Here is a 15,504-nt window from a genome sequence, read left to right as displayed (position 1 = left end):
ATAAAAACTGCTCTATCCATGGCCCCTTGGATTGGGTCCAACCTGTTACTACTATTCATAGGCTGCAATGAAGAAACTTTTACCTACATCATTACATATATAGGTAGGAATATAGATGGGATAAATTTCCAGAATGGTGCTTTAGCCTTACTAGGCCAAGGGTGATAGGTATTTGTAATTTTGTTAATGTTGCCAAATTGTGCCCCAAACGTGTTGTGATATGTTGTAATCCCATCAGCAATGCATGAGCGTTCCCCTCGACCATAGTCTTGCTACCAGAGTGCACTGTGAACCTGGATCTTTGCCATTCTCAAGCATTTCAACTCAAGTTTCCTGAACAGCTGAGGAAAATAAACGTGCAAAACCCCTGCACCCTATGATCTTGTGAGGTGAGGTCCTAAGCAGAATCTGCTACTTAATTTGTGCGGCCAAGTAAAAAGCAAAAATGTGGAGTCCTTGTTCAAAAATTATTAAGAATTTCAAGATGGTGAGAGTAGGACATTAAGCCAAGCACGCGGCCCTGTAAAGAAAGTAAGAGAGCTTTGAGTAGGAACTTATTTCACCTTAAAATTTGATGCACATTTTTGCACTCCACTCCATATAATAGTCATGTTTTAAATTACCTTTATCAAGTCAAATTGACCTTTCCGGAAGGCATATCATAGCTATCACGTGGCCATACCTCAGGTGCCGCCACACAGCCTGATGGGAGAACTCTAGATGACTTCTCCCAGAACTTCCCTGCTCCCAGACAAGCTTTTTAATACTAGTTATATAAATGCAGGGCCACCACTTTCCCTGCCTCACGTCTAAATAACTGAATAAGTGCGATGATGGGAACTGAAGGCCAAGTGGATGTTGATGTTGGGACAGTCATTGCAAGAAGATCCACTAGTCCAAGTTGCACTTGTTGTTTGTCTTAATTTCTGACGACACCATGTCTGTTAGGGTGCCTGATTTCCCCTTCCAAGGGAGGAGAGCAGTGCCTTGTTCAGTGGCACTCTTAGTGCTTCTGCACTCTCAGAACGCTTATCATTAATGGTATTGGGGACCCCCAAGAATCAGTGTTGTTGGGCTGGAGATGACGCTAGAGGAGATTTCCTGAAAAAACTCGAGATAGTCACTTCTGAAATAATAGAAAGCAAGCGGAGTGGAGGGAAAAAAAGAAGTTTTTTCGTGATATATTGGGAGAGGGCATTTACTGAGATGCCAGGCGCCATGTTAACGCCCTTATATACGTCACTGCAGAGCCCCCTTCTTCAGGCTGCTCCCACAAACAAGTAGCCTCTGCAAAGGAAAGACAGACAGACTGACTGACAGAGGCAGAGAAAGAGGGGAAGAAACATCTACTCAAATAGGTAAAGGGGAAAAAATAGAACTGAATGCCAAACAATTTAATAAAAATATAGCCAATATACTCATGAGGATTGAGGCCAGAGGGAAGAACAATTTGATCATACAGTAAACTAATCCACACTTTCAAATCATTACAGCATGCGTTAATTGTTAATCCAGACAGCCCCGAGGTGTGCCCACAGTTCTCTGCTCTTTCACCCCCTCTGCTGGTGAAAGCCGTCCTCAGGTCAAAACACGAGCCAGCACGGGGAGAAGGTGAAGAAAATGAGATATGTATTTTACACAGTTGTGCTTCTCAAAGTTTAATATGCATATGAATTGCCTGGGAATCTTGGTAAAATGCAAATTACTTACTAAGTCTGGGCTTGGGCCCTGAGAGTCTGCATTTCTGGCAAACTCCCAAGTGGTGCTGGTCCTTGGACCACACTTTGAATAGCAAGGCTAACATTAATGATATACCATCAGTAATCACCAGCACAAATACTTCTTCCTGAGGTCCCCCAGTTTCACAGAGAACTGATCTCTATGGCCTTTAAATAGCTCTACATCCAACAGTGGGTCCAATCCACAAAGTGAACAGTTTAAATTCATTGGGAATGTTTCTACAGTTATCTCAATGATTTACTTCTGTGCAAGTTTCACCGTGCGGTCGATTATATTAGAATATTGGAATCTAGTTAACACATGTTGCAATGATTTGGTCAAATGAAAACAAATTTTTATTTTAGAAGAGTCATTTAACCAACACTCTCATTTCTAAACATGCAGCTGAGGCATAAAGAGAGTATGTGACTTGACTGAGGCCACACAGCTTGTTGATAGCAGCCAAACTAAAATCTAATTACACCAACACTGTCGTCATGCTGTCTGTCCAGATCATTTCCCATTTTTCTCTTTCTCTAAGGTGACCAGACTCATATCTGCTAAATCCCATAGGTCACTGAAGTCCTAAGTGGCAGATCACAAAGCTCAGTAAATATGACAGTATACATAGTAACTCATTCTTTTGTAAATTAGTGTCCAACTCTCTTATCAGCAGAGTTAGCCTTTAAATATCCATTAGAAGGAAAACGAAATACTAGACCCCGTCTTATTACCATCACCTATCTTGGATGTTTAATCCTCACTTTGCTTTATCCTTTCTTCCTGAATCCCATTTTTAACAACAGGACACATTAGGTCTTAACTGATATTCTTTAAACTTCCCCAACAAAATAATACAGTAAGAAATACAGTAATTAATACAAATTAATTTCGTATAGTGTAAGATTCTTAATAAGTATGTTTTGAGTGAGTGATTGATTATTTGGGTAGATGAAAGGATGAATAGATTATTATACTAAGATAAATTCATCGTAACTAAATAGCAAAGAGGGGCTTATAAGACCCTCGAATAAGGCTATGCTCAAAGTGGGTTGGCCACGGACTATGTAATTTCACGTTCTTTTGTCTGCAGCATAAAAATTCACTTTAGAGTACTTAAGTGATTTTCATGCCTGATCAAGAGTGAAAGGTGAATCTCCAAGCTGCCCTTTCCATCATTCTCAGCAAAAAAAAAAAAGACAAGAGTAAATAAAAAGTTTCCTGGTCTCTGACTTCCCACCCAATATAAACGTAGAATGCAGATGAGCAAAGTGAGTGAGCGAGTGAAATTGTTTGTAACAAAAACCCATTATTCACAGATGAAAAATTTATATTGTCAGCGTAATATCTGTGAGGCTAAACAACACTGGAGAGGATATAAAAGCAGTGCGCTTCGGTGCAGAACTACAGAGCTCAGGACACTGCACACCAAAGTCCCAAAAAGAGGGCTCGCTCGCTCTCCACCTGCTCTGTCCCACCTCCTGGTGTCAGAAGGTAAGATTAATACTGACAGATTGTAAGACTGAAAATCCTGTTTGGGGTCCAGTTAAGTATTCATAAGGGGGCAAAGTATTATGAATTATAGTGCTGTTTTTTCATCTTATACTTTATTACTATAATACACAGGGCAGAGTTGAGATGAAAAAGTGATATAAAATGCATTTACATAAACTTCAACATACTGTAGCCGCAAAGTGAGTTGAAGAAATAATTCAATGCAAAGATACAAAATAGAAAGAAAAACAAAGATTCAAATCAATGCACTTACTACAAGATTTAACTGTTATGAGAACTGCATTTTAAAAATAAGCGGTAACATTTTGAAAAACAAATATTTTTCTTTGGATTTGATAAATGTGTGTACTATTGTGAACAGAAGGAGTCTTTTAAATTCAGCAGAAATGTGTCCATTAGAGAGGTTATAACAGCAATTGCTCCTTACCAATGAAAACATATGGTTTTCCAAAAGAGCAGAATTAACATCATCATTCAAATATTCAAATAAGGCTGATAAGGCTATCAGCAAATCAAAGTCCATGAAATCAGCTCTTTGTAAATAAGACATAGCATATTTTGTGCAGAGAGCAAATATCATCGATTACTGGGACTTCTGTGGATGGAGCTGAGTAAAAGCATAGATTAATAATTACTTACTATGTATTGAGGACCAATAGTAATAAATAAAATATCTAAAATGTTTACATTCCAAAATGAAATTATAGTAAATACCATTAAAAAAGAAAATCAGATGTTCTAAAGTACCTACTTAAGCTCTTAAGGACAAAGAACACTTTTATGAAGATCCTCAATGGGTAAATGATTACGTGGTATGGTTTCTTTTCCACACACTAATTAACACCTGTGAGAGGAAATGATCTAGCCAGTTTTAAAAGTATTTGGCCTAAAGCACCAATGTATTTAGGGATACACTGTATGTCACCTTGCCTAGGTCAAAGATTAATCTTTCTAAAAGACTTTCTATTCAGGAAATACTATTGGTACCATATCTCCTTTTAAATTTGAGTAGAAATGTAAGGTTCTTATAAAACTGCAGATTCTTTCTGTAGGCTGCCTAAAGCAGGGGTGGGGAAGTAATTGGAAAGTCTTCTCTTATTGAGTAAGATTTTGATACCAAAATAATGCAAATATTTGCTTTCTCAAGTCGTGGTATTCAAACAACCTTATTCTTAAATTTTTCACAATTCTGTTGACTTTTGCACAATGAATAAATACAATTTTAAAAATCAGTTACTTCTTTCAGTAGAGCTCATTCTGTTGCCTGGAGAGGACTTCGAGCATTCTCTTCTGTATGGTTGTTTCTTCTACCAGCTCTCTCAGGGGCAGAAAACCACCTGCTCCGTATCTGCCTCCAGAGGACATCATAGAAGATACTGTAAAACCGTTAGGGACATTGTGTGGAAGGAATTACAGTTCTCAACTGACTTTCCAGCAATGACGTAATCCTAAAGAGAAATGCTTGCTTTAATTTTTAAGTTTCTGAAAGCATAAATTTATCACTAAAAATTATAATCAGAAGACCCTGCCTATATATTTGGCAAGGTTTCCAAAGTTTGCCAACCAGATAAACTGAAGCACAGCAAAATGCCAAATTAATAATTGAATGTTGATGAATGAAGAAGGATGAATATGTAATGCCTATTGTGTTGCTTTGTCTAACTGACCTCTTAATCTAAAAAGAGTTAATATTTCAAAGGAAAAAAAATATCACACAGGTATTACAGTCTCCATGTTTTATTTAGTGCCAAAGACAGATAGTAAGTATGGCTAAGATGTTAAAGAAAAGACTGATAGTTTAAAATGATAATATTTATAAAATACTTATTTCAAACCAAATGCCATTTGCTAAAAATACTCATTCAAATATTTTATGGATAAGCATGATCAAACTTGGATTGAAATCCCCACTTCTCAAAGTAAACATGGTCGGTTGAAAGTAGCAGAGGGAAGTTCATGACAAACACTGGACTTGAGGTTTTCATTCAGAAAATAGGGGTGCTTGTCCTGTGGGGACATTCTGGCCACATTAATGTTGGTCCCACCCCGCCCATCCACACTGCATCATGATGTCCTTGGCATCCCATGGCTTCATGAGGCATCTGCTTGTGATGCGAGGTATTCTACAACCTGGTCTAGGGTGTCACTAGCAGTGAATGACATGTCCTGGACTCAGTCCAATTATAAAACAACCAGGGGACTTCCAAGACTTCAGAAGCAAGCATTAATTTTCTTTATGACAGTGATCTCTTAGTTTCTTAGTTGTGATTGTTCAAGTTGCCAGAAGCATTAGTTCTTGTTGCAAATTGCTTGTCTTTAAAATGATTTTTTCCCTTTAATTTAGAACAGGTCAAAGCACCCTAAAATACCTCAAATCTGTTGGCCGCTTTATAATTACAAAGTCTAGACCAAGTTACACTATTTAAAATATAAATGAATAATACATCTGAACCGACAGCTGGTATGCCAAGTTGTAGCCTGAGGCTGCTTTAAGATGGTTGAAATGCAGTATAATGTAAATGCTTGGAAGTGAAGGACTATTAATTGAAAGCCAGACTGATAGTGAAGAGGGTGGCATTACGGATAAGGCGCCATTCAGGCTAACCATATGTAGCATATCATCTACAGTGGGTATTTTCAATGTTTATCGTGGACATTTTTAATTTCAAGTCTGTAAGTGAGCCTTCTAATCATTAACAGAAGTGTCCTACACTAATGAAAAAGCTTCATAGTGCTACACATCTTTTGTATTCTTTCTAGCCACCAAAAAAAAAAAAAAAAACTGCAGGAAAAATATAATCTAATATTTAAAATTACTAGAAATATAATCAGAATAAAATTGATGACTAGCTTTTTGTTCTATTTATAATATTTACTTAGTCAAAATTGAACTAATTTAGTCTGACTGGTTTAAATATGGTTGAGGGTCTCTATCTTTCCCTTGACTCTGTGTTCCAACAGGCAGCAAAAATGAAAAGCATTTACTTTGTGGCTGGATTGCTTGTAATGCTGGTCCAAGGCAGCTGGCAACGTTCCCTTCAGGACACAGAGGAGAAATCCAGGTATTAAATCTTTAGACTTGAACTAACATAGCACTATGGTTAGAATACAGCCCGAGATAACTGTGATTAATAAATAGGTCTCAGTAATTTGGAGTAAATACTCCGCAGAATTTTCAAATGTTTAAAGTATCATTGTGATAAAGGCTTTTCTAGAGTACAGATCAGAGTATGTTGTTTCATAACCGAAGGGGTGGGCAATGTTGAAAAATATGTTACATGGGAAATTATAGCTCTTTGAAATCTTCAGCTAATACTCCCCGTTCATTCATTACTCACACTGCAGAGTAGGCCATTTTAATTATTCACACCAACTTTTCCTCTTTTATTCCTTTCTAAAAATTAACACTGTTTCTTACTAATTGTAAAAGTCATACATGTTCATTATAGAAAATATGCATGTACTGTGTATAAATATATCCCGATCAGTTACAGCTTTGTATTATGTTCTGTCTCTTAGCAGTGTATTGTTAGCTTATTTTTATTATATCATTACAAATATCTATTAAGTGTATGGTATTTAATGGCTACATACTATTTCACCTCATAAATATACAATATTTATTTAGCTACTCCTGCTCTATTGAGTACGTAAGGGTTCTTCAAATTTTCCCACAAAGAATGCTGCAAATAACATTTCTTCCTACATTTCTTACTATTTTTCTGAGGATTTATTTCTAGTAGTAAAATAATCATGTCAAAGGATCTGAATGAGCTTAAATTTTTTATCTTGCCAACTTGCTTTCCAGAAAAGTCATACACATGCACACTCCCATCAGCATTATAGAAATACTCCTCTCACAATATCCTCCTCGGTATTTAATCCTTGCTAATTTGATAGGTAAAAATAGTATCTCATTTCTATTTTTGAGTTTTAATCATATTGAATATTTCCCCACATAACCGTGCCAACCAACTGTTGATTACTGGCATGTGGATTATCCACTACACAGTTTCAAATTAGCAAGTGGGCTTTTTCTTGCCTTTCTTTGAATTTTTAATTGTCTTTCCTTCACCATTAGCTACCACATAGCCAGGTAATGGAGCTACTTTTTTATATTAATATATGCGAAACAGAATTCGGAACATAAATCTGCTGCCCCCAAAAAAACGGTTTGGTATTCTTCACTCTTTTAAAATATTCAAGGCGTTGCTCTCTTCTGGCATTATTAACATAATTACGAGTAGATGAAATTGTTAAAAAAAAGATTTATTTAATCCTATTTCAGAAAAAAGAAGCCAGTCGAAAAATCAATTGCTAGAATTCCAAATCGGAGTGCATTCAACTCTGGTAAAACCATGGGATTCCCATGGCAAATTAAGGTCTTTCTGAACTGCCAACTGAAATACTCAAGGAACCTGCCTTCCAACTTCATGTGGTTCTGTATTTTGTAGAGAAGCTGCTTCTCAAGTGAATCTACTCTTGAGGAGAGATTTAATTGCACCAGTCACTCTTCTTTACAGATCATTCCCAGCTCCCCAGACCGACCCGCTCAGTGATCCAGATCAGATGAATGAAGACAAGCGCCACTCACAGGGCACGTTCACCAGTGACTACAGCAAGTATCTGGACTCCAGGCGTGCCCAGGATTTTGTGCAGTGGTTGATGAACACCAAGAGGAATAAGTAAGAGTCTGAACCTGATCAGAAATTTGCACACAAATGTATTACTTAAATATGTCTAAAATTCCTCCTGACTTTCTTAAGTTATCGTGCCTATCAAATAGTGCCCATAAGCTCTTTCAATTTTGATGATTTTCAAGGTTGGTGATGTTATCCTTCCTAATGCGCCTCTGAATGTCCCACCCCTCATCCCTCCAAAACTCTTACCCACCCTCCAATGGGACAAAGAATTTAAATTTTCCCAACTGTGGTCTTAGCAATATTCACTCTCATGCCCATTTTCCTTTAAAATTGAAAGCTGACTTTTATGGACCTGCAAGATTAGAAATCTAATCCCTGACCAAAAGATAAGAGCAGATTCAACATTCCCTTGTAGGATTCAAACTCATGACTATGATCACAAAGTATCCTCTAGCCAAGTTAGTCATGGTAAGGAATGGAAACAGATGCAGTCTTTTTCTTGTAGAATACAATCCAAGATACACATTTAAAATTACAGCCTAGCTGCACAGCATAAAGAGAGAAGAAGGTATATAAGAACACATGCTTATCGCAAGGCATACATTTTAATGCTGGACTTCCTTTGACAGTTTCGAGGGTTTTTTTTGCTGCATCCAGGCTACTGGACGAAATCAGCCACAAGGGTTTCACAGGGATGGTGGAATTTCACAATTTCTTTGGAGGGTGACCCACAAGGGGAAGGGAGTTATGCAGACAAAGTAGCTGAAGGAATCTAAAAATCAGGAAAAGGGAATAAATTTGTCTGGATAGAACGGAGAAGGGGGACAGAGAGAAACGAGCCAGCAGGAAGGATAAAAGAGAGCAGTTGACCAAAAATCCTTAAACTGGAGAGTACAGGAAAGATGGCGGTCATGGTCAGAGAAGACACTGAGAGAAGTCCTCGTTAAGGATTACAGATGGGGCCATTGGTGAAATGGGAGAAATCACATATTTGAAAAAATGCAAACAACTGTCTTCATTTCTAGAAAGAGAATGCCATGACTTGGTAAACTAATGTAAAACAATCCTAGCTCCCAGGCAGTTTCTGTTGTTTTTAAGATGAAACCTTCCAGGGCTAATATATGATGGAACAACTGACCATCTATCTGGTCAACCACCTCCACAGAGCACTCTGTACACATTTGAGGGTGATACGGGGTCATCTTCTTAGCTTTCCTCACTGCTAGCCCATCACACATTTCCTTTAATCCAATATCAGGTGGTCTTTTGAAGACATTTTGAGATGCTCCTTTGCTTTCCCTTGATTCAGTTAACTAACTCTGACCCCGTATGTACTAATGACAAGCTGCTGTTTTGTTTGCAGGTAGCATAGCACAGTGGATAGTCCCCATACATTGAGACTGAAGAAAATGCTGCTTTAATAGTCAATGGCACAGATAAGCAGGGCAGGTGAAAATGGGTCACTAGGTGGAGTGAGGGAGCTTAGCCCCCCATAATTTTTATTAGCCCCCCATCAACCTTCACTCCAGATAATTAATGTAGCTTCCAGACAAGTCCTCTGCCCACCCTCATCTCTCAAAGCCACACAGAATCCCGAACCCAAAGCTGCCACTGCTTGCTTATAGGTGAGAACCATATTGCTAAAGAGACAGATCTTCAATTTAACTTTCACATTTCTTTCAGGAATAACATTGCCAAACGTCATGATGAATTTGAGAGACATGCTGAAGGGACCTTTACCAGTGATGTAAGTTCTTATCTGGAAGGTCAAGCTGCCAAGGAATTCATTGCTTGGCTGGTGAAAGGCCGAGGAAGGCGAGAGTAAGTCTGTACATTCTTACTTAACTTTTCTTCTTCTTTTTTTTTTTTTTTTTGCTTGATGTGAAAAACTTAGAATACGGTTATCTATATATGGATCTGCATTACAGAAGCCATTAGTATAGTCTCACAGAGTAAAGAAATAACTCCTGTTGGTGGGAGACAATTTACAAAAGTCTCGTCTGTTTTATCTCTGTTAGCAAGTATTAATAATAGAGTCAAACAGGTTACTTTTTTATCCCCCATTATAGTTGTATTATAATTAGGGCATTAATTTGCCAATCCAGGACACTTTTGAGAATAAACAGAGTGCTTTTGATAACTACACCAGGAAAATAAGCTTAAACTAGGACTGTCCAGGAAAACTAGGGATAAGGGAAAAGAAGAAATAATGCAGAAAACTTAGTTTCACTTTAAATATTTACATAATTTATGTGTTAGTAAGTATTGTGTTAGTAAGTATTGAGGTAAAAATGTGATAAAGACTGAAAGGAATTAAACTTAAGACGTTTAATGAAATGACATTCAAACTACAGATATGTGGAAACATCTATATATTTAACAATGTGCCCATTTTTTATGGGACTGTCATAAAGATAACTATTAAATTATCACAGCTGAAAATACGCCCAAGACCTTTAGGTACTTTCTTGGATTTTACCACAACCAAACAGACCCCTGAACCATCCCATTTTCTTGTGATCATTTTGATTGACATTTGAATTCTGAGAAGCAGGAAATTCATGTTCCACTCTATTTTTATTTTTAGTGAGACTTTAAAGAGCTGTCGAGGCAAAAGGGACCTAGTATTGTTGCTGATTTTTAAAACATTAACAATCAAATTTACAAAATCAATGGGAAAATAGTCACTTACACAATCAAATTTACAAAATTAGTGGGAAAATAGTCACTTACACTTGAGACTATTTTACAGTGTTTTAAAGGGATACCAAAAATTGTGCTAAATAAATCAATCGAAGAGAAAATCTGATATAGACTAAGGTTTAATCCCTTAATACTGCACTTGGCAAGGCTGTTTTGATAATCACTAGTTTTACAGGCTAGAATATATTTTTATGAATTATAAACAAATTAATAGTCTCAATAATAACTTCTGTGTTGGCAATACACTAAAATCTTTGAAGCAGCTGGAATATGGAAAAGGCCTTAGTTTCAGGTCCCAGCTCTGTGCTATTCTACCTAATTCCCTTTCTGATATGCAAGTTTCTATGAGGCTTTTTGTGATAAGCCCTCTGTAAATAGAAACATATGGTTTTGTCAGTAATGCTTACACATGTTACCAGTGATAGGCAACCAATAAACATTTATTTGAAATGTTTAACCAAGTACTGATTTTACCTCTCTTTTTCTCAGTTTCCCAGAGGAAGTCACCATCGTTGAAGAACTCCGCCGCAGACACGCCGATGGCTCTTTCTCTGATGAGATGAACACGGTTCTCGATAATCTTGCCACCCGAGACTTTATAAACTGGTTGCTTCAGACAAAAATTACTGACAGGTGATTTATTTTAGTTCATTCTGGAAACCATCAACACTTTCATAAACGTTATCATACTGCTACAGGTTGTTCCTATGTGGGGAGAGAGTCTTTACTCTCTTGGTATATAATCAAAATTATGAATCATTCAAGAGTACATTATTATATTTGTTTTCTGTCATTACAATTTTATCCATTCACTCATTTATTCCAAACACATTTCCTGAGTGTCAATAAGAGACAAGGCATTCGGAACACATTGCAAATTGCTATGTATGTTGAAATTTTAGCACAAAGTAAAATACCATTATATATGGTATTAAATACTTAATGTAATAAGCAGCAGTAAAAATTTAAATGCCAAAATTAACCACTTATTTTGGTAGGTTGTAATTGCTTTTTTTATAATTATTCATACACTTTATATTTCTTTTTTTAAAATTAATTAATTAATTTATTTATTTTTGGCTGTGTTGGGTCTTCGTTTCTGTGCGAGGGCTTTCTCCAGTTGCGGCGAGCGGGGGCTACTCTTCATCGCGGTGTGCGGGCCTCTCACTGTCGCGGCCTCTCCCATTGCGGAGCACAGGCTCCAGACGCGCAGGCTCAGTAGTTGTGGCTCACGGGCCTAGCCGCTCCACAGCATGTGGGATCTTCCTGGACCGGGGCACGAACCCGTGTCCCCTGCATTGGCATGCGGATTCTTAACCACTGTGCCACCAGGGAAGCCCCACTTTATATTTCTTGATAGGGACACTTTAGGATAAGCCATCTTCAAATGTAAATACTTGAAAAGTCCAAAAGACAAAGGGATCTATAAGATGAAAAGACATAAATAACTTTGATCAAAATAAATCATTGAAATATTTCCTGGATAAGTTAACTATATCATCTGTGTATTATACTACGTTAAGTCATTTTCTCTTTTTTTTTAATCTCCAGGAAGTAAGTGTGTCATTACTCAAGATCATCTTCACAACATCACCTGCCAGCCATGTGGGATGTTTGAAATTTTAAGATCTGTAAATTTAAGACGTGTATTCTAAAGCCATATTGCTTTGCATGCCAATAAATGAATTTCCTTTTAATATTGTGTAACCAAAAGATCATAAATAAATAAACCATTGTCAAAATAGTGCTAAAATGTCAGCTTTAAAATTAAAAAAATGCAGAATTCTCTTATTTTCTTCTTATTTTGGATGAAGTACCCTAACCTGCTTACACTTAGCAATGAAACTGTTGTTCTATGATATAGTCTGTATATATAAATTACTCCAATCACAACATATCTGCATTATAATAATAGAATAAGGGAAGGGCTGGTAGCCACAGTTGTGAAACTGAAAGAGAACTTTCTTCTTGAAACTTTTGTCATAAAAATGCTCAGCTTTCAATATATAAAAGATAGACTAAATAAAAATGTCAAGCTTCTTCACCATGGCCTGTTTTCTCTCTTCTTTGTGCTCCCACTCCTTCCAAATACCCCTGCTTCCTAAGCTGGTAGCCCATAAGCCAAATCTGATGCCCAGCCGTGGTTTCATGTTTTAAGTTGTTACACAGTGCTTTAACGTTTTTAGCCAACATTGAAAAATCAAGGTATTTTACATTAAAATGTTGACTTCTTACATTTCTTGAAAAATTAGGTCCTCAGGAAATATTAGACCCACAAAACAAATCTCTTCTGAAGCTGAGAGCCAGCTGCCTTCTTCTGAACGGTCACATGCTTTTCAGCTCACTATTGTGCCCCCTACACACACACACACACACACACACACACACACACCTGTGCATGTTATACATTCACAACCAGATAATGTACACAGGTAGCCACTTTCCCCAGTCCACTTTATTTATACATCTTACTTGCCTGGGACCTGCAGGCATTTAAATTTTTCTGTCATACCCTATACTCTTATCTCCCTATCCTGCAGTGTCCAGTATCTTGGGCCAGTCTGATGCTGATTGCCGTGTCAGAGACATTTCTCTGCTGTATAGAGACACCATTGCCAACTCTCTTTCTCTCTTTTATTATTGAGATATAATAAACACATAAAATTGTGCTTGTTTATGGTGAACATGTCTATTTACATTTATATATTGCCATATGATTACCACCACAGCTTTAGCTAACTCCTCTGTCAGATCACACAATTATCATTTCTTTTCTGTAGTGAGAACATTTAAGATCTAGTCTCCTAGCAATTTTGAAGTATGTAATACTGTATTATTGACTATAATCCCTATACTGCCCATTAGATCTCCAGAACTCACTCATCTTCTAGTTGCAAAGGTATAACCTTTAATAACAACTTCCCCACCCCTAGGTCCTGTTTGTTCAAGAGTGTGTTGTTTAGTTTCCACATGCTCATAAACTTTCCAGCTTTCCTCTTGTTGTTGATTTCTAGTTTCATATCATTGTTATCAGAAAAGATAGTTGGTATGATTTCAATCTTCTTAAATCTACTAAGACTTATTCTGTGACCTGTCATATGACTTATCCTGGAGAATGTTCTATGTGCACTTGACAAGAATGTGTATTTTGCTGCTGTTGGATGGAATGCTCTATAAATATCTGTTAAGTCCTTTTAGTCTAATATATAGTTCAAGTCTAACATTTCCTTCTTGATTTTCTGTCTAGATGATCTATCCATTGCTGAAAGTAGGATATTGAAGTCCCCTGCTATCATTATATTGTTGTCTATTTTTCCCTTCAGATATGTTAGTATTTGCTTAATATATTCAGCTGTTCCATTGTTGAGTATCTATATTTTTATGATTGTTATATCTTTTTGATAAATTGACCCCTTAATTATTATATAATGACCTTCTTTGTCTCTTGTTACTGTATTGGCTTAAAGTCTATTATAAGTATAGCCACACCCACTTTATTTTGGTTTCCACTTGCAAGGATTATCTTTTTCCATCCTTTCATATTGAGCCTATGTATGTCTTTAAAGCTGAAGTGAGCCTCCTATAGGCAGCATATGGTTAGGTCTTGTTTTTTTATCCCTTTATACACTCTGTGACTTTTGGTTGGTGAATTTATTCCGTTTACATTTAGAGTAATTATTGATATGTTAGGCCTTATTAATGTCATTTATTAGTTGCTTTTTAGGTGTTTTGTAATTCCATTATTTCTTTTTTCCTCTGTATCTGCTTACCATTTTAAATTAGTGATTTTCCATTTTCTTCTTGTTAAACAAAAAAATTGCTTATTAATACAAAAGTACACACAAAGTATAAAGTGATAAGAAATTTAAATATCTAAGCCAGAGCAAACAGGTGGCAATTCAACATCCAGAGTTGACAAATTGCTTGAAAGAAACTGCAACAGATTAGATTCCCCCTGATGAAGAGGGAATCTTCAAAGGTGAAGAGGGGCCAAGGTATAATAGCTTTTCAAGTTTCCTCTCCTCACTGAGAATCATGAGAGATACTCCATTCAAGGGGAGGTGTCCAATTTGGTGCTTTTAAGGCAGGTCAAAACCCTCAAAATCTAGAGGATTGAAGGGAAAATGTGTCTCTGTTTCTCGATAGGTATCATTTGAGGCAGGAACAGAGCTTTTTCTTTAACAGTGCTTTTGGTCATCTTTTTGGCAGAGAAGTTTGTCTCTGAGGCATCTCAGTCTTTATTGACGTTTTTGTAGCTCTGTTGACAGTTCCTAAAGACTTTCTGGTGGCTTTAGGTAAGGCTGTTGGAAAATCAAACATTTTGCAAACATGTGATGTTGAAACCCAAGATCTCCCATCTAAGACTTTGACTGAAGTCCTAGACCCCAGCTTCAGTCTCTCCTTAGAAGCCACACGGATGCCTGGTTCTCCATTTTCCTTAATAACAAAGATCAGAGTAGTCATTCTGGATTAAGCAAGACTCAGTCTTTTTTTCTGCTATGACTGCTTTTCTTGGTTTTCCACTCCGATTCCCTTTTCTTTATCTTTTGTGAATCTACTCTAGGTTTTAGTTTTCTGGTTGCCAGGAGGCTTACATAAAACGTCTTATGGAAAAAACAGTTCATTTTAATGTGATAGCCACTTAACTTCAATCACATATGAAAACTCTACACTTCTACTCCCCGACTTTTATATTTTTTATATCACAAGCTATGTCTTTTTATATTATGTGTTTGTTAACAAATTATGGTAGCTACTCTGCTATAGATGCTTTCTATTGCATTTTCCATTTCATTCATTAGATTCTTCAGCTCCAGAATTTCTGTTTGGTTCTTTTTTATGATTTCTATCTCTGTTAAATTTCTCATTTTGTTCATGTATTGTTTTCCTGATTTTGTTAAATTGTCTTACTGTGTTTTCTTGT

At 36.8% G+C, this 15,504-nt stretch overlaps 1 protein-coding gene and 1 pseudogene across 1 annotated transcript; one reads left to right on the top strand and one right to left on the bottom strand.

Annotated features, from left to right (window-relative positions):
- Window positions 1-6,204: 6,204 nt before the first annotated feature.
- GCG (glucagon) lies at window positions 6,205-11,217 on the top strand. The gene is made up of 4 exons (XM_028166773.1): window positions 6,205-6,296; window positions 7,758-7,919; window positions 9,561-9,698; window positions 11,070-11,217. Exons 1-4 carry the CDS (start codon window positions 6,205-6,207, stop codon window positions 11,215-11,217), a joined length of 540 nt encoding a protein of 179 aa, XP_028022574.1.
- A 3,228-nt stretch (window positions 11,218-14,445) lies between these two features.
- Window positions 14,446-15,044, bottom strand: LOC103013079 (securin-like; annotated as a pseudogene).
- Window positions 15,045-15,504: the final 460 nt, after the last annotated feature.

Source organism: Balaenoptera acutorostrata, chromosome 8, assembly GCF_949987535.1.
Source record: "Balaenoptera acutorostrata chromosome 8, mBalAcu1.1, whole genome shotgun sequence".
In the NCBI taxonomy this organism is placed as follows: domain Eukaryota; kingdom Metazoa; phylum Chordata; class Mammalia; order Artiodactyla; family Balaenopteridae; genus Balaenoptera; species Balaenoptera acutorostrata.
This window is presented reverse-complemented; position numbering and strand designations above follow the sequence as displayed.

Bases quoted from the DNA above. Each gene is read 5' to 3' on its own strand.
- GCG (XM_028166773.1), top strand. From the start codon at position 6,205: ATGAAAAGCATTTACTTTGTGGCTGGATTGCTTGTAATGCTGGTCCAA. The intron at 6,297-7,757 runs GTATTAAATCTT...TCTTCTTTACAG, and splicing joins GACACAGAGGAGAAATCCAG to ATCATTCCCAGCTCCCCAGA. The intron at 9,699-11,069 runs GTAAGTCTGTAC...TCTTTTTCTCAG, and splicing joins AAAGGCCGAGGAAGGCGAGA to TTTCCCAGAGGAAGTCACCA.